Below are 23,530 nucleotides of genomic sequence, written 5' to 3'. Positions count from 1 at the left end.
GTGCTTTCCTTATAGTTGGGTCCTTTCACGGGTCCCCAGGTAGGGCTACTCTTGAAGGGAAGAGGGGAAATCCTACCGTGGCGATTAATGCCAGTTGGTATTCATCAAGTTGTTTACACGCTGAAGCAAATTATTACTGGTTTTGACACTGGAAGCTGTTGGCTGCTGGTTTGAAGGGTTTTCCACAGGCAGGGTGGGGTGGCTTTTGTCTTGAAAAAAGGTTAGCAGCTGAGGAGGGTCAGAATCAGAGGAAGGGAACTTCAACTGAGCTTCACAGAGAGAACAAGACAAAGTGGATGACGGGGGCTGCAGGGACAAAATAGGCAAAGGACTTGGATGCCAGAGGCCTTCCTCACACTTTAGTCAACGGGAAGGGCTATTCTGTTGCTGAGGAAGGAATGCAGATGTGATATAAGGGCAAATGTCTACTCTTCACTGAAACTCTTCACTGAACAGAACCCAAGAGTGGGCCAGGCATGGTGGCTCATGTCTGTAATCCCCAGCACTCTGGGAGGCCGAGATGGGCGTTATCACTTGAGATCAGGAGTTTGAAACCAGCCTGGCCAACATGGTGAAACCTCGTCTCTATTAAAAATACAAAAAAATTAGCCGGGCATGGTGGCGTATGTCTGTAATCCCAGCTACCAGGGAGGCTGAGGCAGGAGAATTGTTTAAATCTGGGAGGCAGAGGTTGCAGTGAGCCGAGATCACGCAACTGCACTCCAGCCTGGGCGAGAGAGAGACTCTGTCTCAAAAAACAAACAAACAACAACAACAAACAAACAAACAAACAAACCCAGGAGTGTTACCCTTAGTGTCAAGAGGAGAGATTTGGGTTAGGACCTGAGGAAGACATCTGAACAGATAAAGATTTTGAAAATGGGAAAATAGGTACCCAAGGGAGTATTATTTGCAGAGCTTGGGATGGCCTCCATTTCCCTATGCTATAAAACAAAAAGCATCAGGAGACATACTCAAGATACTCATCTGTCTGGGAAGGTACATGTGGGGGGTGGGAGATGAAAGTTAGGGGCAGGGGAAGAACTGGCATCCACACCTGTGCAGTCAGGGGTGTGAGGGCCCTCTTTTGAGACCACATTCACTTGCTAGTGCTTAGGAGAGAGACACAGGAGCTGGTTAGGGAAGTGGTGCCTGATGTCTTACCCAGGGTCTCCTGATTCCCAGTGCCCAAGCACATCGCCCTGGCCTCCAGTTCAGTGGCACAGCTGAGCCCCGCAGAGTTGTGAGGTTTGGCCAAACCTCCAGAAGCAAATTGAGTTGCTCCCCAGAGCCTCCCTGCCCCCACCAGCCTGAGAAGTCAGGTTCCTAGTAGGAGGGAAAGCCAGGGCCTGGGAAAGGAGTGTTCTGGGTAAGGCATCTTTAGCCCCAGACAGGCAGAGGCAGACTTGCCAGGGGGCAGGGCCTTGCTGGTCCTTTCTCCCCAGGGACCAGAAATGGCAAGGCTGTGCCAAGTTGGACCTGCTGTGCTGGAGAGCCAGGCTTGCTGAAGGGAAGCAGGAGTGCTGGTAATTTGTTAACCTACCTGGGATGCTTCTCAAAGAAGCAGGATTCACAATGTAAAGGGAGGAGATGCCCTTTCCTCCTTACCATGGTTTAGTAGATGGTTATGAGGGCAAACCAAGATATCAGATATTAAAGATCATAAGGTGCACCCCAACAGCCTAATGAAACCCTCCCTCCCAAAAAGAGGGACATACGAGGGGCGGAGAACAGGGCTACCGTCCCTCTCTGTTCTCATGCTAGTACCCCGTAATCATCCGTGATGCCCAGCCCCCCATCTCCTATATCATATAGTCGAGAAATCCTATCAGCTTCAAAATATATCTAAAGTCCAATCACTTTCCATTTTCACTGTTATCATCCTGGTCTAAACCATCCTCCCTCATCTGGATTATAGCAATCGTCTTCCAACTGGTCTCCTTGCCTCCACCCTCGCTCTCCTGTTCTTAGTCTCTTCTCAATGTATCAGCCAGAATGATCTTTTTTAAGATCTAAGGCAGTACATGCGATTCATCTGCTCAAAACCCTCTGGCTTTTACTTAGAGTAAAACTAGGCACCAAGGACTTGATGGGCTTCCAGGCCCCTTATGACTCCCCCAGTCCCCCAGTCCTTATCTCCTACTAGTTTCTCCATGTTCACTGAGATCTGGCCCAGCCAGACTGCCTACTGTTCTCTGAACGCACTAGACATGTGTCTACATCAAGGCCTCTGCACAAGCTGTTCCCTCTGCCCAGATTCCTCTTCGCTGGAAAGGGCTCACTTCCTCACCTCCTTCAGGTCTTTGTACAAATGTCTTCTTTTTAGTGAGGCCTACCCTGACCACTGTATTTACCCGGCACTCTTGATGCCCCTCATCCTGCTCACTCATTTCCCTCCACAGGTCTTCTTACCTAACATATAATAGGATGCATTCATTTATTGCTTGTTCACCTCCTCCACAAGGGCAGGATTTTTGTCATTGTTCATCAGGCCTACAGCATTGCCTGGCACATCGTACACATGCAAATTTGTAGAATGAACTGAAAGAATGACTGATAACTAAGACTGTTAACATTTAAGTGATTACTATGTGCCAGATGCCTCACCAGGCACATTCATGCCTTCTCATTCAAGCATCACAAACCCCTACATGGTAGCTACTATTAACCCGATTTGACGTAGAAGCAAACTAAGGCCTGGCAGGGGTATAACTACTTGAGTTTAGTAAGTGGCAGAGTCTATGCCACCCCACAGTGGGCCACTGTATGCCAACTTAGACACAGAGGACACTGGGGCATGGAGGCAGCTGCACTCAGCTGAGGCTTCAATCTAGTATGACTAACTTGTCCCAGTTTGCCCAGGACTTGCCAGGTTTTAGCACTGAAGTTCCTGCCTCCTGGGAACCCCACTCAGTCCCAGGCAATCAGGGATGGTTGGCCACCCTACTTCCTTCACCACAGGGCAGGGTTGCATGCTGCTTTCCTCTGTACCTCTAAGCAAGCCAGCGCTGTTCCCATTGTCTACAGTTGGGGTGGATTAGTCCTGTCTTCTTCCTTCCTGGCCTCAGGGATGGTAACATCGCCATCAGGTTCATCAGAGTCCAAACCTATGAATTTTGTACTCAATAAAACATTTCTTATGGCCTTTTTTGGACCCAAGCAAATGAAGCGACCTAACTGCCCTCAAAGTCACTTGCTTGCTTCTTTTTTTGCCATTTTCTACTCATCTTTGTGTTCCACCTTAAGTCACCCTGAGCTCGTACAATAGCAACCTTAAGAAGTCAAGTGGCTGTCTCAGTTCCCAGTATGCCCTGTGGCAGGGTGGGGCAGGTCAAGGATCTTAGCTGTAGTAGCCTTGGGAATCCTCTCTGACATGTGGTAAGGCATGGGAAAGCCATGTGGGACTGGGAGATCGGCCAATCCCCAGTTTTGGGTTTTCCATTCCAATTCTTTCTGCCCTAGAGAGTCTTTCAGGCCCTGATCTCAGCAGCTGTAATTTCACACAAATACTTGTCCAGCCTGGGGAAAGGCTCTAAAAGGCCCTGATCTCTGCAGTGGTTTCTCAGATACTCACACAATCTCCTGGAGACGGGAAGGAAAAATTGGCAAGGAGAGAATGCTGGAAACACAGGAAAAGGGTTTCCCCTAGAAATTCCTCAGGAAACTGAGGGGGAAATCTTGTCCTCAAGAACATGAAAGAGAAAGCTCCATCTAGAGTGGGAGTACTTCTGGCCCTATGAACCAGACTGAACACATGAGCTGGGAGAGGCAAACAGAATGTTCAGCTATGAAGTCATCACTCCCACCCCCTGCTGGGGAATTGCACGGCCCCTGCCCAGGCTGGGTGGGAACATGGAATAAACAGCAGTGGAACATTTGTGTCTGCCATGAGCGTGCAGGACCTAGGGCCTGGGAGGAGAAATGCAGCCCAGCCCTCAGTGGCTTAGCTCCAGCAGGGAAGGGCCAACGACATCGGCAGAGGCACCACTTATCAGAACCAGCTCAGCCCCAGAAAGGGTGGGGCTAGGGTAGACATCAGGAGGGACTTCCCAGCTGTCTGCGTTATGATACCTTGCCAAAGGAGGCAGCAGAATCTTCTCCCACACATATAGTACCAGGGAGAATTTTCTCTGGGTTGATTTGAAGGCAGTCCTCTTTTGGTACTTGAGAAAAACAGCAGCAGAAAACCTTTTAAGTCTTTCCTTAAAAACCCTGGATTTAGGCTTCGTTTGGTGGCTCATGCCTGTAATCCCAGAACTTTGGGGGGCCCAAGTGGGAGGAGAGCTTGGGCTCAGGAGTTCAAGACCAGCCTGGGCAACACAGAAAGATTCTGTCTCTACAAATAATAAAAAAAAAATAGCTGGACATGATGGCGTGCACCTGTGGTCCCATCTACTCAGGAGGCTGAGGCAGGGGGATTGCCTGAGTCCAGGAGGTTGAGGCTACAGTAAACCGTGATTTTGCCACTGCATTCCAGCCTGGGCAACAGAGCAAGACCCTGTCTCAAAAAAAGAAAAAAAAAAAGTTAAAATTAATTAAAAAAAAAAACCAACAACCCTGGATTTGGGGACTGAGGGGGAGGAGTAGCTTAAAATCAAAATAGGGCCATGCAAGATCTAGCCATCTCTGGCTAATAACCAAATGCCACTCTTTCGAGTATACCGCAGTTTCCCTGCTTCAGCATCTCCAGTTTAACACACCCACAGCTTGGAGATTTGCTCCCTATCAGCTAGACTTCTTTAAAGCCATCGATTCAAGGTCACAGCCAGAGGATGATGAACCTGGAGTACAATGCTGCTTTCCTCACTCTGGCCAGCAAAACCCTTCCCAAGGTGGCCCACTTCCTCAGGGCATGCTTCCCTTTATCCCGCCCCCTGCTCTTCGCCTTTTTTTGAAAACAGCAACTGTGGCCCAGGGAAAAAAGGCTCCCTAGATAGCTCTCTGCTTAGCTTTCTGCTCTGCCACTCTGCCATCTTCTGTACTTCATGAATGTGCTTCCGTCTGGTGTCATATTCCCACCTTGGAGCTAAACAGTAAGAATGAAAGCCCCACTTTTGGTAGATGCAGTATCTGCTTCACCCAACGAGGGAATGCTATTTTTCTTCCCACCAACAGCTAATGGTTCAATGCAAGGCAAGCTTAAAAACCAAACCAGACGCCTCAAAAACTTGCAAATGTTGCTGCTGAATTGTCAAAGGAATGGAGCATAAAAGGCTCCAGGAGAGAACGCAGGAAGGGGAAGCTTCCTGCTTCCAGGTTGGGGAAGACTTAGCCACTCTCCTTGTGAAGATCCTTCTGACCCCAGCTGGGCAGCATTAAGCCAGTGAACCAAGAAGCCCAGCTCCAGGCAAGGAGGGCTAAGTAGAAAAGAACTGGCAGAGCCTGGGCTGGGCTAGGAAGAGAGAGCCCACAGCCTTCAAGAGGCCTAATTCAGCCCTAGGCATGAAACTCAAACCAGACAGGGAATTCCCAGGATGCAAAGTGGAATTCCCTGTGGTGGGGAATGGGGAGGGACAGAGGGAGGACACTTTTGGCTTGAGTCTCTCTCACATCTTGAACTAGTTAGTGATAATCCATCTGCCCAAAGTTTGGTAGGCAGAGTGGACCACAGAATGTTAATCTCTGAGGCCATGCCCAGATCACTGTTATTAGGGTCACTTATATGCCACCCTTAGCAGAGTTGGGGCAAGAAATGACGGCTGCAGGGCAGAGGGCACAAAGAAAGAGGAAAAATAGCGGTTATGCTTCTAATCTCAAATGGAGGAGCTCCTAAAAATTGATATTCCTGAACAGACTATAAGCTCTAAAGATAGGGAAGAAAATCTCAAAGAAGCCAGTTGCCCATCTTCCTCTCACATCTGTTCCATCCCATCTTTACTCGCCTAGTCCTCCGCATCCCCCTAACACCACTATGCTTTAGAGCGGCAGTCTCTAAGTCGGGGGCATGCATCCATCTGTTAGAGTGTGAGGAAAATATCAGACCATTTTGTATCACCTCATCCATTTCTATGTTTGCCTATCTTATTATGTAAATAAAAGTGTTAGATGTATTAATAGTAAGGCAGTAGTTTTGTAGGTGAACATTTACTTGGGATATGTACTCAATTTTTTCCAGATTGACAATACTACTAGAAATTTCAATCTGCCACACTGAGAAAGAGCCCAATCCCAGTATATCTCAGCTTGTGGCAAAATGGACAATTCTTGGTAAAACATGCCACTGCCCTCAAAAGGCAGAGTGACAGGAACACAGTTAGGCCCCAGAGATCTTAAGGTGATAGGAGATGTTCATCTAAATCCTCAAGCTAATAAAACAAAATTGTAATTTTTGTTTAGGACGGGCTGGCCGTCTTAAAACACATTTTTTTCCCCTCCTGCCATTTACTCCCCAAGGAATCTCAGCTCCCTAAACCTAGTAACTACCCAGTAATTAAGGAAGGCAAAAATGCTTGCATCTTATGCCAGGAATATTCAGCAGGTGGCAGCAATTATCATAGAGTGTGGCTATGCTAGAGCTTCCCTGGGTGATCCCCAGATGACACAGGTATACCATCTCCAGCTTCTAAGCCCACCTCCCATCCCCTGCAATGCCTTCAGCTTAAGTCCCCATACTGTGTTCCCATAGACCCTGCTCTTCCTCATCAAAGCCCTATGGCAAGATTCCTGAAATTGTCTTCATTCATATACATCTTCTTTTAGCCTGTAAGCTCTGTGGAAGGAGGGACTGCACCTGTCTTGTTCACCCTTGTGTCCCTAGCACCTAGCAGTTATTAAGTATTAGTTGAATGTTGTTGAAAAAGAATTGGAGGACCTCAATATCTCACTGTCACACCTTCAACTCTGCAGAGGAGAAAGGAAGTAGAAGGGTACAGAAGGAACATAAAACAGAAAGTTCTACCAACTATCTTTTAGATCCAAATTCAACCAAAATAGTCTTCAGTCTTTTGAAAGAAGGCCTATAGTTAATAATTTACTGTTTATTCAAGGCTTCCCTTCTCTCCCATTCTGGTATGAGCCCAGACCTTGCCTCCAAGGAATGGCCTAACTCTTCCTCAGAAAACACCATTCTTCCTCCTAAAAAGGATAGCATAGCTAAGGACCAATGTGCAAAATTATATAGGGAAAAAAGAATACGTATAACCTCTACCTAGGTCAAAGAATCTCTCACCTAGGACCCTCCGTTTTTCCTACACACAAAAGGGTATTGAGACTAAGGAAAATACCTCTTCCTTCTTCCCCTTAAGCCACAGGTAATTTTCATCCCAGATTCACCAAAGGCTTCTTCCACTCACGAGGCCATGAGATTCCACAGGAAACCACTCAGAAGGTGAAAGGCTATCTTCCAGCCTATACCAACGAAACTGCTCTGTTCTTTGGGGATTGGAAAGATTGATTGAGGTGGGAATGGGATAGGGAAAGAAGAAGAGACAATAAAAGGAGGGGAAAAAAAACTGGAATGGGGAACAAAGCAAGCAAATGAAAAGGATTCCATTGTGCAAAATGCTCAGATTGTCCCTCCTGATAAACCCAAGGCAACACAGCTTGCCCAGGAGCTCCAGCCTCACCCCCGCATCTTTGCTTTTGTTTATATACAGCCATAAACAGTGAAATCTTTAGTTACCTCGATGTAAACATGTATTCTCCTTTGTGTCTCCCCCCACCCTTTCTTGTTGCCCTAAATTTTCTCCTCTTTTTGGCTCATACTGTCAGCCTTATTTCTGGTTGTTGATGAAGGCCATGTAGCTAAACATCTCCAAGCCTTCTTAAGTCTAACCAACTCTTGGCCACGGGGGCAACTCCTCTTACTCTAACTAGCTAATGTATACTCAAGGAACACAAGCCAGTATCCAAACATTGGGCTGAGGCAGGGCGCAAGGGCTCATGCCTGTAATCCTAGCACTTTAGGGGGCCAAGGTGGGCAGATCACTTGAGCCCAGGAGTTCAAGACCACCCTGGGCAACATGGAGAGACCCTGTCTCTACAAAATATACAAAAATTAGCTGGGCGTGGTGGTGGACACCTGTAGTCCCAGCTAACCAGGAGGCTCAGGTGGGAGGACTGCTTTGGCCTATTAGGTGGAGGTTGCAGTGAGCTTGATTTCACCACTGCACTCCAGCCTCAGTGACAGAGCAAGACCCTGTTTCAAAAAATAAAAATAAAATTGAAAACAACAACAAAAAAATATTGGGTTGGTGGCGGCTCATGCCTGTAATCCCAGCACTTTGGGAGGCTGACACAGAGGTGGCAAAACCCCATCTCTACCAAAAAATACAAAAATTAACCGGGCATGGTGGTGCACATCTGTGGTCCCAGCTACTTGGGAGGCTGAGGCGGGAGGATCAGTTGAGCCCAGGAGGCGGAGGTTGCAGTGAGCTGAGATTGTGCCACTGCACTTCAGCCTGGGTGACAGAGTGAGAATCCATCCCAAAATAATAATAATAATATTCTCTTTCTCTCTCCCTCTCTCCAGGCTAAAGGGTTTAAATGACCTGTCTAAGGTCTTACTACCAGGTAGAATGGGATGGAATATTTCATGCCTTCTGACTTACACTCCATTAATGCTCTGCTGCTTCTTATGCTAGAGCAGTCACACAGAGAATCTCAGAAGCACAGATAGTGCTGGGACTACAGGCATGAGCTACTGCGGCCAGCCGAAAGAGATAATGAAGTCCCACCTGCCTTTAGAATTGTGTGAATCTATGATAATAAAACCACGTTAGTGTCAGAAATGTAATAAACCCCAAGTTCCATAAGTCCCCTTAAAAGCTATAGTTTAAAAAAAAAATTCTGTCAGTCTATACTAAAGATGCTATCAGGTCATAGAAAATAAAGGAAAAGGGTTATATTCTAGGAATCAATCTCTCTGACCTTCACTTTCACCTTGGTTCCCAACTAGCAGAATTCAAGCACCAGGTAAATTTCTTTATTCTTCTTATTGGTCCACTGGGACCTCCCACAATGACAAAATTATGTTAGGCTGTCAGGCTATGTGGCCTTCCATGAACAGGCTGGCTTTTTATAGCATCAGCGTATTGGGGATCTTTTCTCTGCCTACCCTAACTAAACAGGTGAGCATTACCCTTGCCTGGGTAGATACTCCTATGTCTTAGCTGTTCTATATCTCCTTTTCTTTCTTTTTTTTTTCCTACTTTTTTTTATCTCTTTATTCCTCTCACACACTAGGAGGTCACTGTTGGTATTGGGGACTAAAAATTACTAATGGAAAGGTTGTTTTCCAACACCCTGTCTCCCCAGTTCCAGAGCAAACCTTATGGTAACTCCTACATTAATACAAACTGATGAGGCAGAAGAACTGCTTCAGTCTAGGAGTTCGAGACCAGCCTGGGCAACATAGCAAGATCCCATCTCTTATAAAGAAAAAAAAGGCCAGATGCGGTGGCTCACGCCTGTAATCCCAGCACTTTGGAAGGCCAAGGTGAGTGGATCACCTGAGGTCAGGAGTTCGAGACCAGCCTGGCCAACATGGTGAAACCCCATCTCTACTAAAAATACAAAAAACTAGCCGGGAGTGGTGGCGTGCACCTGTAATCCCAGCTACTTGGGAGTCTGAAGCAGGAGAATCACTTGAACCTGGGAGGCAGAGGTTGCAGTGAGTGAGCCAAGATGGCGCCATTGCACTCCAGCTTGGGCAGCAAGAGCAAAACTCCTTCTCAAAAAAAAAGAAAAAAAGAAAAACACCAGGACGCATACTTTGTGATCTAAGGAAGCAGTACATGGCAGCAGACAACTGTGCCAGTGGTAGGAGTCCTAGGCGACAGCATGGCCAGGGGCTGTAATGAGGAAAACACTTGCCATTGGAAGGGGCTGAAACCAGGACTGGGAAAGGATCCAAGAGCATTAGCTATGTCTGCAACATTTAATATTCAATGTTGACAGAAAGTAGAATGTATGTTGGCCTTTGGGAATGGAAGCTCTCTGGGAATCAGAAAGTAAACAGTTGCAGCTCTGGGAAGGGATCTGGAAAATTGGAGGAAAGCCGGAATCCTGTTATCAGGAGCTCTCTAGGTTCCAGCTTCTTTGGACTCCCGAGTGCCTGTTTGTGAGAGAGACAGCTGACCAAAGGGATCAAAAACAGCATAGGAAGGGAAAAAGAAAGATCCTGTTTAAATTCTGATGGGTGTTTGTAAAGTACTGCATGATCTCAGTGAAGATATAACTAAGAACAGACCCTCAGCAGTCACTACGGCTGTAAAAGTGACCAAATAAAGAAATCTAGCTGGCAAGAAGTAGACAGAGCCCAAAGGGCTATGATTAAGGGCTACCATTAGAAGGCAGAGACTGAGCCACACGAAAGCAATTAGATATTGTCACCTTACCCAGGTGTTTTTTTTTTTTTTTTTTTGTGATTAAGAAGTGAGCAAATTAAATGGACAGTAGCTGCAGTTACACATACAGTAACCTCTCCAGATAGGACAAAACATTGCACTCCATAGGCACCCATATTCTGGCAAGTATCTACAGACACATGGACTCTGTTTTAATCTGAGAAAACTTATCTATTGAACACCTAATTATAAGTATGAGCACTGTACATATATTATTTAATCTCAGTAACTCTATGGGCTAGGTGTTATCAACTCTATTTTCAAAGAAGAAACAGACTCAGGGAGGCTGAGTAAACTATGGAGGGCTACTTAGCTAGTAAATAGTGGAACTAGTGTTTGAACTCAAAGCCTGTGAGATAGGAAACCAAATTCTAGAAGTAATGAAGGAAGCTTCCTTAGGTTGTAAAGAAAATAAGACATAAACTAGGTATAGATATCTATGTAAAAATCTCTTTCTCTTTTTTCATCCTAAAGAGTCTAGGCTCCAAGTCACTAACTTATAATACAGCACTGGCAAACGATAACAGCTTCTTAGAATTTGTGAGAAATATGCTGTGGCCTCTGAGGAAGATTCAGAAATAGGAGACCACATGAGGCTGAAAGCCCCTAATGGAAAAGATCTTTGCTCCATCTCACACTACTCAACTATGAACTGCCAGACGTACAGGGCCAAATAAGTATCTGCTACGGAGATTCTAAAACCAGGCAAAAGTGAAAAAGGAAGTTTCCTTTTGTTCTTTCTACATTTTGATGAGGCAAAATTTCATCACACCATGGCACACTGGGCAACTGGGCTGGACCAGGAAAGCCCAAAGCTGGATTTTTCATTATCTTTGAACATTTTTTTATGTTTTAAGAAGAGATTAAGACGGGGCGCAGTGGCTCATACCTGTAATCCCAGCACTTTGGGAGGCTGAGGCGGGCGGATCACCTGAGGTCAGGAGTTTGAGACCAGCCTGCCCAAGATGGTGAAACTCCAACTCTACTAAAAAGACAAAATTAGCCAGGTGTGGTGGCACATGCCTGTAATCCCAGCTACTCAGGAGGCTGAGGCAGGATAATTGCTTGAATCCAAGAGGCAGAGGTTGCAGTGAGCCGGGAATGAACCATTGCACTCCAGCCTGCCTGGGCCACAAGAGTGAGACTCCATCTAAAAAAAAAAAAAACCCAAAAAACCCCAAAAAACCCAAACAAACAACAACAACAAAAAGATTAAGAAGAACTACATTAAAAGTGCATCCAGCAGAGTTGAAAAAATCACTTATAATTCCCTGACACAAAACAGTGAGTGATCCAAAGATATGATGGGTACAATTATATACCTTGTGATTTAGCATCCCATTTCCTTCTTTTTCCTTTTTATTTAAAATAAATAGAGGCTGGTCGTGGTGTATGCCTGTAAGCCTCCTCATCCCAACACTTTGGGAGGCCAAGGCAGGCAGATCACCTGAGGTCAGGAGTTCGAGACCAGCCTGACCAACATGGTGAAATCCCATCTCTACTAAAATACAAAAAATTAGCTGGGCATGGTAGTGCACACCTGTAGTCCCAGCTGCCTGGGAGGCTAAGAATTGCTTGAATCTGGGAGGCGGAGGTTGCCGTTAGCTGAGATCATGCCACTGTATTCTAGCCTGGGTGACACAGCAAGACTCTTGTCTCCAAAAAAAAAAAAAAAAAAGAGAGATGGGGTGTCATTGTGTTGCCCACGCTGGTCTGGAACTCCTGGGCTCCAGCGATCCTCCCACCTCAGCCTGCCAAAATGCTGGGATTACAGATGTGAGCCACCCACCCTGCTTGGCCTATCATCCCATGATGGAGGTTGCAATGAGCTGAGATACCATTTCTAACAGTATATAACAGAGAAGTGCTCAACTGGGCAGCTGGACTTATTCACTTTTCTGTACCCTTCCTTCCTCCATTCATTAAACTGTAAGCTCAGTGTAGGGAAGAATTAAAGTATTTTATAATCAGACATATAGAAGAAGGGACTTGATTATTTACTGACAACAACATTTATATCATAAACATTTTAAAAATAAATGGACACTGATACAGAAAAAGGAGAAAAGAGGCGTCAGGAGCAATGGTTCACTGCGCCTGTAATCCCAACACTTTGGGAGGCCAAGGTGGGAGGATCATTTGAGCCCAGGAGTTTGAGATGAGTCTAGGCAAGATACTGAGACCTCATTTCTACAAAGAAATCAAAAAAGCTAGCTGGGTGTGGTGGCACACGCCTGTGGTCCCAGCTACCCAGGAGGCTGAGGTAGGAGGATGGCTTCAGCCCAGGAGGTTGAGGCTGCAGTGAGCCATGATCACGCCACTGCACTCCAGCCTGGGTAAAAGAGCAAGACCCTGTTTCACACACACACACACAAAAAAAAAAAAAGAAAGAAAGAAAAGAAAAAGAAAGAAACCAAAGAAAAAGAAAGAAACAAAAGAAGAAGAAAGAAAGAGAAAGAAAGAAAATAAAAAGGAGAAAAGAATAATCTTCAGAGAATAGCAGTTTCTAAACATCATCTCTGTGAAAGATACGGCTCTTCATGGCCTCACCTCCTTTCAGTGCTTCAGATGCCATACCTTTCCCACCTGACAAAAATATACCAGTTGGGCCTCCAGAAATGTGCCTTCTCTAGAAGCTGGGAAAAGAATATTTTGAAACACTAGCCACCTTCCTCCAACTCCCCACCCCTGATATGGCCTTTACCTTCCACAGGGGAGGTTTTCAGTCTACTGCAGAGATTCTGTACACCTCCATAGTGGACGTTAATCTGGGTCAGAGCATCCCTCGAACGCAGCTCCATGAGCTTCCTCAGTTCCATTACTGTGCAGCCAAAGTCCCCTTCACGGCTCTCGGCCATCGAGTTGGCAGGCAAGACACGGTCTGATGGGTTCGTCATTTTGCCTGCTGTTACCAAGCCCTTCAACCAGAGAAGATGTAGTGTTTCCCTTCAATTGACCAGTGTCTCCTGCCTTCCTGTCTCAACTTCTTCCTAATTCCTGCTTCTCTGGGGGCCCAGTGAGGGAACAGATCGAATGTATCTTGTGCAATAAGCTCCCGAGTAGCTGTCCGAAGTCTAGATCCTTTCTTCTGTATGAAATCTGGCAGTGAGAGGAGGAAGAGGATGGGGGAACTGAGTGGAAAGGTGGACTCCGTGTCACGTTGATTGGTGTCCCCAGGTGGTGATGATAGTGGTTGTCCAGGGTAGGTAGGTTCCTACTTAGACCAACTTGCCCAGATGAAGGTGTAAACAGGATGTGCATGTTACCATGGCAGCAACCTTAGCAACAACCAGCAACTGTAGTGGTAGAGAGGCGTCAGGAGGAGGAAGAGGAGAGCTTCCTGGATACTGATGACAACTGGATCTCTGAAATAAAGGTTCAAAGATAGACAAAAAGAAACCATTAGAGCAGCCATGAGTATCCAGCATCTGCAAGGGCAAGAGGTACCCAGTCTAAGTACAAGGGTTTAAGTGACAGTTGAGGTCTGAGCTGAACTGATAGCTGAGGCCTGAGCTTAGGGAGCTGACTCAGGAGAGGCCCGTTCCTCCCTGGGAGGCCCCCGCAGACTGCAAACTCCAATGTAGAGGAGTAATTTCAATATACCCCAGTCTTTATATCTCACCTCTCCCAACCAAGCAACATAAAACCCACAGCTTCAGAAACTTGGAAACAAATGGTTACAACCTCTAATGGCTCTAATGTTTTCCCTGTCTATTTGAGGGACCTGTGACAGGATCCTTTAGTCTGACATTATCTATAAAAGATGAGAAGAGGTCAGAAAAAGGAGTTCAGATCTAAGTGATCTGAAGGGTTGCCTGTCAGTCGGCCTTCCTCTCCCACACCCCACACTCTTCCCACTCCCAACACACACATTTACACATAAGGAAGACAACCTGATAGAAGATGTCAAAATCCTCCAAAGCCCCTTTGAGTACTCAGCTTCCAGGTGTATGGAAATTCTGTAGCCTGTTGCAGGTCTCAACCTGGCAGGCACCAAGTTTTGGTCTCGAGGCTAAGCTCCACCCTACTCCAAGAGGCTTTTGGGGAGAAGAGGAGAGTAAAATGCTTTGTCAGTTGGTGATACAGGGTGAACTTTTTTTTTTTTTTAGTAAGGGGGACAGAAGGACCTCTGAGGAGGAAAGATAGGGAGTTTGAAGCCTAAGCATTAAAGTTTCTCTGGAGTGGGAGCGATAAGACACCTCTCAATTCAGATAGAGGATAGGGCCACAGCAAGGTCAGCAGGGAAGACAAGCTAGCCTGTGAGTGAGCACCAGAGTCTCACATCATCTGAATAAAGGCACCAGAGAGAGGCCAGCATTTCTCCCCTCAGAAAGATGCATTACCTCTCATGCATGCTAACTAGGGGGTGTGGTGGAGCTATGTGTAGGTGAGGATACAGAGGGCTGAAGGTGGGAAGAGAACTTATCCTGAGGCCCCTTCTCAGTTTTAAAGTGGGGCTGCTGTGTGTCATGCCACTGACAGGTGTCACTGCCACACATCAGCTTTTCAAATGTGAAGGGGCTCTTAGCACAGCACCAGAACATGGGACCCCAGCCCCGGTTACATAGTCCCCACTGATGACTTCAGTTACCAGGGGGTAGCAAGGAGCTCTGGCCAACCTCTCTGTAATAAATAGATGCCACCCTTACTTCTAGAAGGTGAACAAAGAAACACAAGAACCATCAGATAAGGGACTTGATTCTTTTATCAGTGATCTCCTCCAAAGTCACATGTAGCCAAAGTCTTTGCCAATTTCTGACAATCTTCTTCCCAGAAGCTTCCACAAGGATGCAGGTTGATTTATACTCCTCCCTCTCCCAATTTGCCCCTTGCCTCCTCTTCCTCCCATAGATTTTTAGCACTACTCTGACTTACAAAGAGTTAAGAAAGCAGGGTTCTATTTGTTTTAAAATATCATAACCCCTTCTTATCTGGGAAATAAGAAGATCCACAAAGAACCTAAGGCAATGTGTCAAACTCCCTTCATTCAGACTGGTGTAGGAACAGGCAGGACCACAGAGTTTTCACCCCTGTTCAGCTTCTCCAAGCCTGGAAGAAATGGGAAGAGCTATAGCAGCAAGAAACCCATCTTGACCCTTAAGTAGAACTTCACCTTTCAAGAGGATGTTGGGAACAATGCTGATAGTGTTGAACTAGGAATCAGAGGATTTTACCTTTTCTGTCTTCACCCACTACAATGTTTGCTCCATGAAGATAGGGATGTTACTTAGCCTTTTCAGGACTCTGTTCTTTCCACCTTTAGTTGGGTAGAGAATGGGCCCTGTCTTTTTGCACCACCCTAAGAAAGTGATAAAGGAATGGAATTATAGAAACAGTCCTTGGAAATCTTAGATGAAAGCTGTCCAGTGTCCAGAATAGGACACTTAAGTGATAGGAGAAAGCCTAATTTGATCTTAATGAAATTTTGTTATCAAGCCCTTTAAGTAGAAGAAAAATAATCTCCATGTGCCCTTCCATCTTTCCTTGCCAGGGAACCCCCCACCGCACAAAAAGAATGGAATATTCTAGGGCAGCTTCATTAACAAAAACCATTAGCTAGGTTATAACCATTAGCAATAACCACCAGCATATAGGTTCTTGAGTCTTCTGAGAATTAGAAAAGACAGTCTGAGTCAGAATTCCTTCCTTTTTTTTTTTTTTTTTTTTTTTTTTTTTTTTTTTTTTGAGAAAGAGTCTCACTCTGTCACCCAGGCTGGAATGCAGTGGCATGACCTTGGCTCACTGCAACTTCCGCCTCCCAGGTTCAAGTGATTCTCCTGCCTCAGCTTCCTGAGTAACTGGGATTACAGGCACCCACCACCATGCCCAGCTCATTTTTTGTTTGTTTTTGAGATGGAGTCTCGCTCTGTTGCCAGGATGGAGTGCAGTGGTGTGATCTCAGCTCATTGCAACCTCCACCTCCTGGGTTCAAGTGATTCTCCTGCCTCAGCCTCCCAAGTAGCTGGGACTACAGTCGCATGCCACCATGCCCAGCTCATTTTTGTATTTTAGTAGAGCTGGCGTTTCACCATGTTGGCCAGGATGGTCTCGATCTCTTGACCTTGTGATCCACCCGCCTCAGCCTCCCAAAGTGCTGGGATTACAGGGGTGAGCCACTGCACCCAGCCAATTTTTTGTATTTTTAGTAGAGACGGGGATTCACTCTGTTGGCCAGGCTGGTCTGGAATTCCTGATCTCAAGTGATCTTCCTACCTCAGCCTCCGAAAGTGCTAGAATTACAGACATGAGCTACCACACCTGGCAGAATTCCTTCCTTACTTTGAACCTCTTTTCAGAGTACCAAAGAGGAGAGATTCTTCCACTTCCATAGGCAACTGATGGACAAGTTCATGTAAGATTAGAACCCATGGGGCTGAAGAACACATGTGGAAAAGAATGAAAAGGTTTTTTTGCCACAGGCTGATCTAGAGAAACACACAGTAAGTCAAGCACTAAGCTGCTGGCACAAAGTCAAAAGGGCAGTGCAGAGTTGGAGGCCGAGGTTTAAGGTGGGATCTCTATAATATTAGGAAGCATATCATGACGTCCACACTTCTGAGTTTTGAGCTCTCTGGAGTATGAGCTCTCTGCAGCTGCTGAGATTGCCTGGCCCCTAATCTGATTAGGCAACTGCCAAAGAATAATCTAAAGGTGCTCACACCATCTCAGCATCAAATGCGCTGCTCAGACACCTGGAAGGTACTACCTCTTGTCAGGTAAGGGTTAGTCATTCGGCTTGGGGCATTCTGAGTAAGGTATGCACTCCCTCCTCTTTTCCAGTATTTTGCAAGCCTGAGATGATAGGCTAGAAGAGCGAACTCTCTCATCTCTTCCTCCTAGGGCAAGAAATCACAATGCTTTACATGATCATTAAGACAACATTTTACTTTTTTCCTCCTAAAGTCCTATAATATCTGTTCTATAATTTGTAGATGACATGTGAAAGCATTGGTCATATCAACTCTAGCTAGGACAGCTGTGACCCTCGCCTTACAAATGAAGATACAAAGGTCCAGGGAGATAAAAAAGTGGTTTGGTCTTAGCAAGTCAGTGGTCTTGACTGCTTGGTGCTCTTTTTGTTACACTTTACTCCTTCTCTTGAGCCTAAACCTCCTCATTTTCTGGCAAACTTCTAAGAGGCCCTCTAAAAGGCAGGCATCTGCCAGGTGCGGTGGCTCCTGCCTTTAATCCCAGCACTTTGGAAGGCTGAGGCGGGAGAATCACTTGAACTCAGGAGTTCGAGACCAGCCTAGGAAACATGGTGAAACCCTGTCTCTACAAAAAATACAAAAATTAGCTGGGCATGATGGTGCATGCCTGTGGTCTTAGCAAGTTGGAAGGCTGAGGTGGGAGGGTCATTTGAGCCCAGGAGGTGGAAGCTGCAGTGTGCTGTATTCGTATCACTTAATTTCAGCCTGGGCAAACCGAGTGGGACCCTGACTTCCAAAAAAAAAAAAAAAAAGCCTCTAGAAATGAGGAGCTGCCAGAGACAAGAACCTTATGTTCTAAGTCACCAAACTGTAAACACTAATCAGACACACTTTCCTCCAATTTTGTCCAAGGAATCTTTCACTCTTAGCTTTCCCAGGATGCTAAAGAAGAAATACATCCCCAAACTATGAGGAAAAAGAATGACACCTCGTATAGGTTATAGAGTGGGTGAAATATGAAGAGTGAAAATATGAAAGGAACTCACTCCGAGTCTCCCCACTACTAAATGCTCCTATTGAATGTGATATGATGCATAAAAATGGGAGAAAGGAAACAGGAGGGGCCAGGGGCTAGGGCTTCAGGCTGCTGCAGCACTGCAGATAGACCTGCCTGGAATAACAAGAGGCTCTGGTCCACTCTGGCTTCTGGGCTACAGGCGGGGGCTGTTCAGTGGAGCAGACACTTCCCTGCCCTGCCCTACTCTGTCCTCCCCAATGGGCTGACAGCCTCTGCTCAGGAGCAAGCTGGTAGCACTTGGAGACACTCTGGCAGGGGTGCCAGCATCACTGCCAGGCATGACCTGAGGGGTGAGGAAGGGCAGACCTCTGGAGAGGGGAAGCAGCCTGGTCCCACTTTAGAATGCACCCAACTACAATATAAAACCTGCTTCAGGGCCGGGCCCGGTGGCTCATGCCTATAATCTCAGCACTTTGGGAGGCTGAGGCAGTTGATCAACTGAGATCAGGAGTTTGAGACTAGCCTGGCCAACAAGGCGAAACCCTGTCTCTACTAAAAATAGAAAAAAATCAGCTGGGCGTGGTGGTGAATGCCTATAATCCCAACTACTTGGGAGGCTGAGACAGGAGAATCGCTTGAACCTGGGAGGCGGAGGTTACAGTGAGCTGAGATTGTGCCACTGCATTCCAGCCTGGGCCACAGCGAGACTCTGCTTCAGAAAACACACACATACACACACACACACACACACACATGCGCATGCTTTAGGAGCCCCTCAGAAAATCCGTAGTCTTTTTTTCTGACTTTGAATCAGTCTCCCTCATTCCAAGTGAGGCTCTACTTCTCCCTATACTCAGGAACAGGGATGTGGGATTGGAGAGGTTGGAAGGGAGGGAAAAAAGATTTGTTGAGCACCTTCCATGTGCTAGGGGCCATACTAGGGACTTGATATGAAAATGAGAAATTATATATATACCCCTATGTATTAGGTAGTGCCTGGTATAGTGGCTGGTCCACACACTGTAGCTATTATCAGTCTTACATATACTGTTTCACTGAATTCTCACCAACAACCCTATAAGAAGGACCTCTCCATCTTATAGCAGGGAAATACAGATTCAGAGAGCCAGGATTTGTGCCCTAATCTGAATCCAAAGCCACCTTGCCTCAAGTACGAGAACAATGCTATAAAAAAATGGAAACAAAGCTATGAACTTACTTCCTAAATCTTGAAAAGAAGGCTCACATAAACCCATCTGTCCCTTGTTCCTGACTCCTAAAAGGCTCTGAAATAGGTCAGGGAAATATCTACCTCTTGTGAACTTTCTGGGAAGGCATAGAGATAGACCCAAAGCTTTCTGGGAGCAGATACCCTCTCCTTCCCTTTTTCCTCCCCTCCCCTCACCTCACCCCCACCCCAAGCCAGAAAGCGCTGGGCTCTAGATTGCTGTGAGTCCAAGCATATCCAATTCCCACCTGGAGAGCCCAGTGGTGGGGATGAGGGCTTCCTCCACTCAGTCATCTCATGCCCTTGGCCTTGCTCCCCATGGTGATCTGGGAGAAGCACAGAGGGAGATCCTGCTCTGCGTTCTCTGTCTTTTTTCCAGCAGGGCTGTTTCCTGTGTACCACCTGGGAGGGTTTAAGCTCTACTCCTCTCTGGCACTCTGACACTTCCAAAAGGACAGTGCCCTATCAAGAAAGCTGGCAAGAACCTGACCATGGTAGGCTGCCTAGCCTAAAACATCCCTGGCTAGCCCTTCTCTCCAGAGGTGTGAGTCTCGGGCAGAGGCTGTTCTGCCCGCCTCCTCATCACAGGCTCCTTATTTCCATGACCCAGATTCTAGTTTACCCTGGCCACTTCCCATCCCTCAGGTCTGACAGCCGTCCTCATCACAATCCCTGGTTCTTCCTTCCCTCCCCAAGTCTGACCTGCCCTAATTGCTCCTTAAATGCCAACTGGTTTGCAGAAGCAGACCAGAGCACATGCCCTCCTTCAGCCTACTGAAGCCCTTTGGAGGCATGGGAACAAGGTCAGAGGCAGCATGTGTTGGCTAAAGTTCAGGTGGTGGGTGGCACCACTTATCATCATCATCCAACAGCCACATCCAACCCAGGAAGCCAGGTGAGGGCGGGTGCACCAAGCCAGGCCTCTGGCCTCACCATGGGATAGTATACCATGGCCTGGTCAGGGAATCTGATGCTAATTTTCAGCAAGCCCCTAGAACTTAGCCTCCTGGGGGTGGGGTACTCCCATCCTGAAGTTCTGGGTTCTGGTTCATGTCTCCTTTGCTCTTCCCTCTCCCTCCTCTAGTCCTTCCAGGTTGCTGATCTCTGCTTCCAGTCATGTCGGGACAGCCCTCTATCCCAGAGACCCAAGGAAAGCCCACATCCTTTTAGTCTTTGAGAAACCAGACTTGAGAGGATGTCATTCGCAGGCTCAGTTCTCTCTTTCTGAAGATAGAACACCACTTCCTGGTTAGGAGGTGGTATCCCTGGGCCTCCCTCACTTACTTTCCCCTCTCCAAGACTGCTACTCTGACAGCACCTTCTTTAATTCCACCGCAAAAATGTAGTGCTAGAGTCAAAGCATCTATCTGGAGACAAAGTGTCACTCCTAGCCCCTGGGTCTCAGGAATCCAGAATTCATCCCTCCTCCCCAGAACCACCTGGTACTTTTTGGTCAAACTACATCTATGCATGCTGTGGACCCAGTCATCTAGTCCTGGCTACATCTTCCAAAGAAATTCTCATCCAGGGCCTGGAGGGGGTATGTGCAAGGATGTTCACTGGAGCATTATCTGTGGCGATCCAAGATCCAAAAAATAAAAATAAAACACCTCTCAGTCTTGGAGTGGCTGTGTTGTCTAGGATATGCTGTGCAGTGACAATGGTGGCAAAACTTACCAGTTCTGGCCAGATGCCTTCAGAAGGCAGGGAGAAGGTAGGACCCACAGATAGCAAAAGCTTTCTCCAAACAGCGATACCAAGAATGGACCCAAGGTTGACAGCCTGATCCTGATCACCTGGTCTGCTAAGATCCAACCCATGTCACAGGCTCTAAGAACCACCAAGATGAAGACAGAAAACTCCAGGGCATGGGTAGGGAAACAGTGTGGTGGGACGAAGCAGGAATGTGCCTGGGAGGGTACTGCTATCCCCCTGACCCCTGTCCACTGGCTCCATCTTGAAATGGCATCAATATTACCAAGAAGAGGCCAGGCGCAGTGGCTCATGCCTGTAATCTTAGCACTTTGGGAGGCCGAGGTGGGCAGATCACCTGAGGTCAGGAGTTTGAGACCAGCATGGCCAACATGGCGAAACCCCGTCTCTACTAAAAATACAAAAATTCCATCCTGGCTAACATGGTGAAACCCCGTCTCTACTAAAAATACAAAAGATTAGCCAGGTATGGTGGCACACGCCTGTAGTCCCAGCTACTCAGGAGGCTGAGGCAGCAGAGTTGCTTGAACCCGGGAGGTGGAGACTGCAGTGAGCCAAGACCGCACGCACCATTCCACTCCAGCCTGGGAGACAGAGCGAGACCCCATCTCAAAAAAAAAAAAAAAAAAAAAAAATTAGCCAGGTGTGGTGTTACATGCCTGTGATCCCAGCTGCACGGAAGACTGAGGCAGGAGAATCACTTGAACCTGGGAGGCAGGGGTTGCAGCGAGCTGAGATCGCACCACTGCACTCCCGTCTGGGTAACAGAGTGAAACTCCATCTCAAAAAAAAATTTATCAGGATGAAGAAGGGCAGTCCCTCAGGCCCAGAGCCTTGGAAAAGCCAATCTCTTTCAAATTGTGTGAGTTACACTGGCCTGGGTCACCTCTGTGTCCTCCAATGACTCAGAGGGTGTGTGGGGTGTAGGTAGGGGTGTTCACAGCAAGCTAGAGCTCAAAAAAATGTAGAGGATGAAACAGCAGCACTCACCATTTCCTTCAGTTGTTTAAGGAGGACAAGAGCCACCTTCAGGTGGAAGTGACAACGCCATCTGGAAGGTCTGTTGTTTAACAAAAGGGGTACTGGCAGCCTCTCGTGGCCCCGTTCACTCAGGATAAGAGTTAGCAAGGATAACTGCTTCTCACTCCTCAGAGCTGCGGCAGGAAGCTTCTAGGCCGCAGACAGGACGCAGCCCTCCGGCAGCAGCATTCAAGTATTTCGTATATGCACTCCCTTGGACTACATAGACTGTCTGTCTTGGGGCTGCTGTGGCTTTCCATATTCTGGTTTCAAGGGAACAAAGGGGCTTTTTAGCAGCTGGATCGGATCCTAGGTTATTTTTAGAAATGAATTTCAGCAGAATCATGTCATGCTCATGGAGAGGGGTCATCTCCCTGGGCTACTGGGTCGGGACCTGGTTGTTCCCAGGCTTCAGGTTCTGGTGGAGCCCTCAGGACAAAGGGGAAGAAGCTGCCTGGCCACAGACTGAGGAGGCCACATCTCAGCCACCAAAAGGGAGCACCAGGGGCAGCTGCTCTGTCCCCAGGCATTCAGCAGGAGAGGACGCAAAACAACATTCCTGTGGCCCAGACACTAGTCAGCATGTCCCATACTGGTCATCAGGCCTGGCTGCTCCCATTCCCTTTCTCTATTCTGACAGTCTCACCTGTACAGAGTACAGAGAACCTCCCATCCCCACTTTACCTATTCCAGCCTTCTCTGGGCCGGTTTCCTGGAAGTCACAGGCAAATGAGTGAGGGCTCCATGCTGAAAAGACAGTGCTTATTAAAAAAGGGGGCCAGGAATGATCCCTAGTAACCTGCTACCCCTCTGCTCCTGTTTTACTCTTCCTTGTTCACATATTGCACAGACAGGATCCATTCAGTCAGCCTCGGGCTTTGGAAAGTGGACTGATCATGCTTTCTTGCACTTGAGTAATGCTTTAGAGCAGTGGTTCTCAAACCAAGAGTGAGCACAAGGATCTCCTGAAGAACTGGGGCAACCCTATTGGCCCCCTCCCTGCCAACTCCTGAGTTTCTGGTGCAGAAGAACGGAGATGAGACCTGGGAAGGTGCATTCCTAACAAGTTCCTTAACAGGGTGAGCTGATGCTTCTGGTCTGGGGACCACACTTTGAAAATGCTGCGAGGTTCCAAAGCATTTCCATGAACCCCTTCAGCTCAAGGCTGACATGGGAAGGCACCGGAAGGTCTTGCCATGTATCTCCTTCGCTCTTCCCTCTCCCTCCGCTAGTCCTTCCAGGTTGCTAATCTCTGCTTCCATTCATCTCCAGACAGCCCCCTTTCCCAGATAGAGCCCCAAAAAAGCCCACTTTTTTTTAAGTCTTTGAGAAAACAGACTTGAAAGGATGTCATTCAACAGGCTACAACAGAAGCCAAAGTCTATTTGAAAAGTTAAAACAAGCCACCTCGTAAGGTTCAGAGGGACACCCAGGCCCCTTTCAGGTTCCGGTGGAGCAAATGCCCTCCCAGCCCTGTCTTCTATCTTCACAGGAGATGAGCTATGCTGGGGCCCATACACAGGTGAGGGGAAAACGAAGACAAAAGACACCCGCT

At 47.1% G+C, this 23,530-nt stretch overlaps 1 protein-coding gene across 9 annotated transcripts in view; it reads right to left on the bottom strand.

Moving 5' to 3' along the window:
- ATP2B4 (ATPase plasma membrane Ca2+ transporting 4) overlaps positions 1 to 23,530 on the bottom strand; it is a 108,673-nt gene that overhangs the window by 40,052 nt on the left and 45,091 nt on the right. For 7 of the 9 annotated variants that reach the window (XM_010352876.2, XM_010352877.2, XM_010352871.2 and 4 more), the window contains one exon: positions 13,051 to 13,711. In XM_010352876.2, the coding sequence (XP_010351178.1) occupies positions 13,051 to 13,243 (193 nt within the window). In that variant the 5' untranslated portion in view covers positions 13,244 to 13,711. Of the gene's footprint in view, positions 1 to 13,050; positions 13,712 to 14,239; positions 14,384 to 21,945; positions 22,239 to 23,530 lie in introns of all 9 variants that reach the window. The other 2 variants (XM_030930593.1, XM_030930586.1) reach the window with 2 other exon arrangements.

Source organism: Rhinopithecus roxellana, chromosome 1 (assembly GCF_007565055.1).
Source record: "Rhinopithecus roxellana isolate Shanxi Qingling chromosome 1, ASM756505v1, whole genome shotgun sequence".
Lineage (NCBI taxonomy): Eukaryota > Metazoa > Chordata > Mammalia > Primates > Cercopithecidae > Rhinopithecus > Rhinopithecus roxellana.
This window is presented reverse-complemented; position numbering and strand designations above follow the sequence as displayed.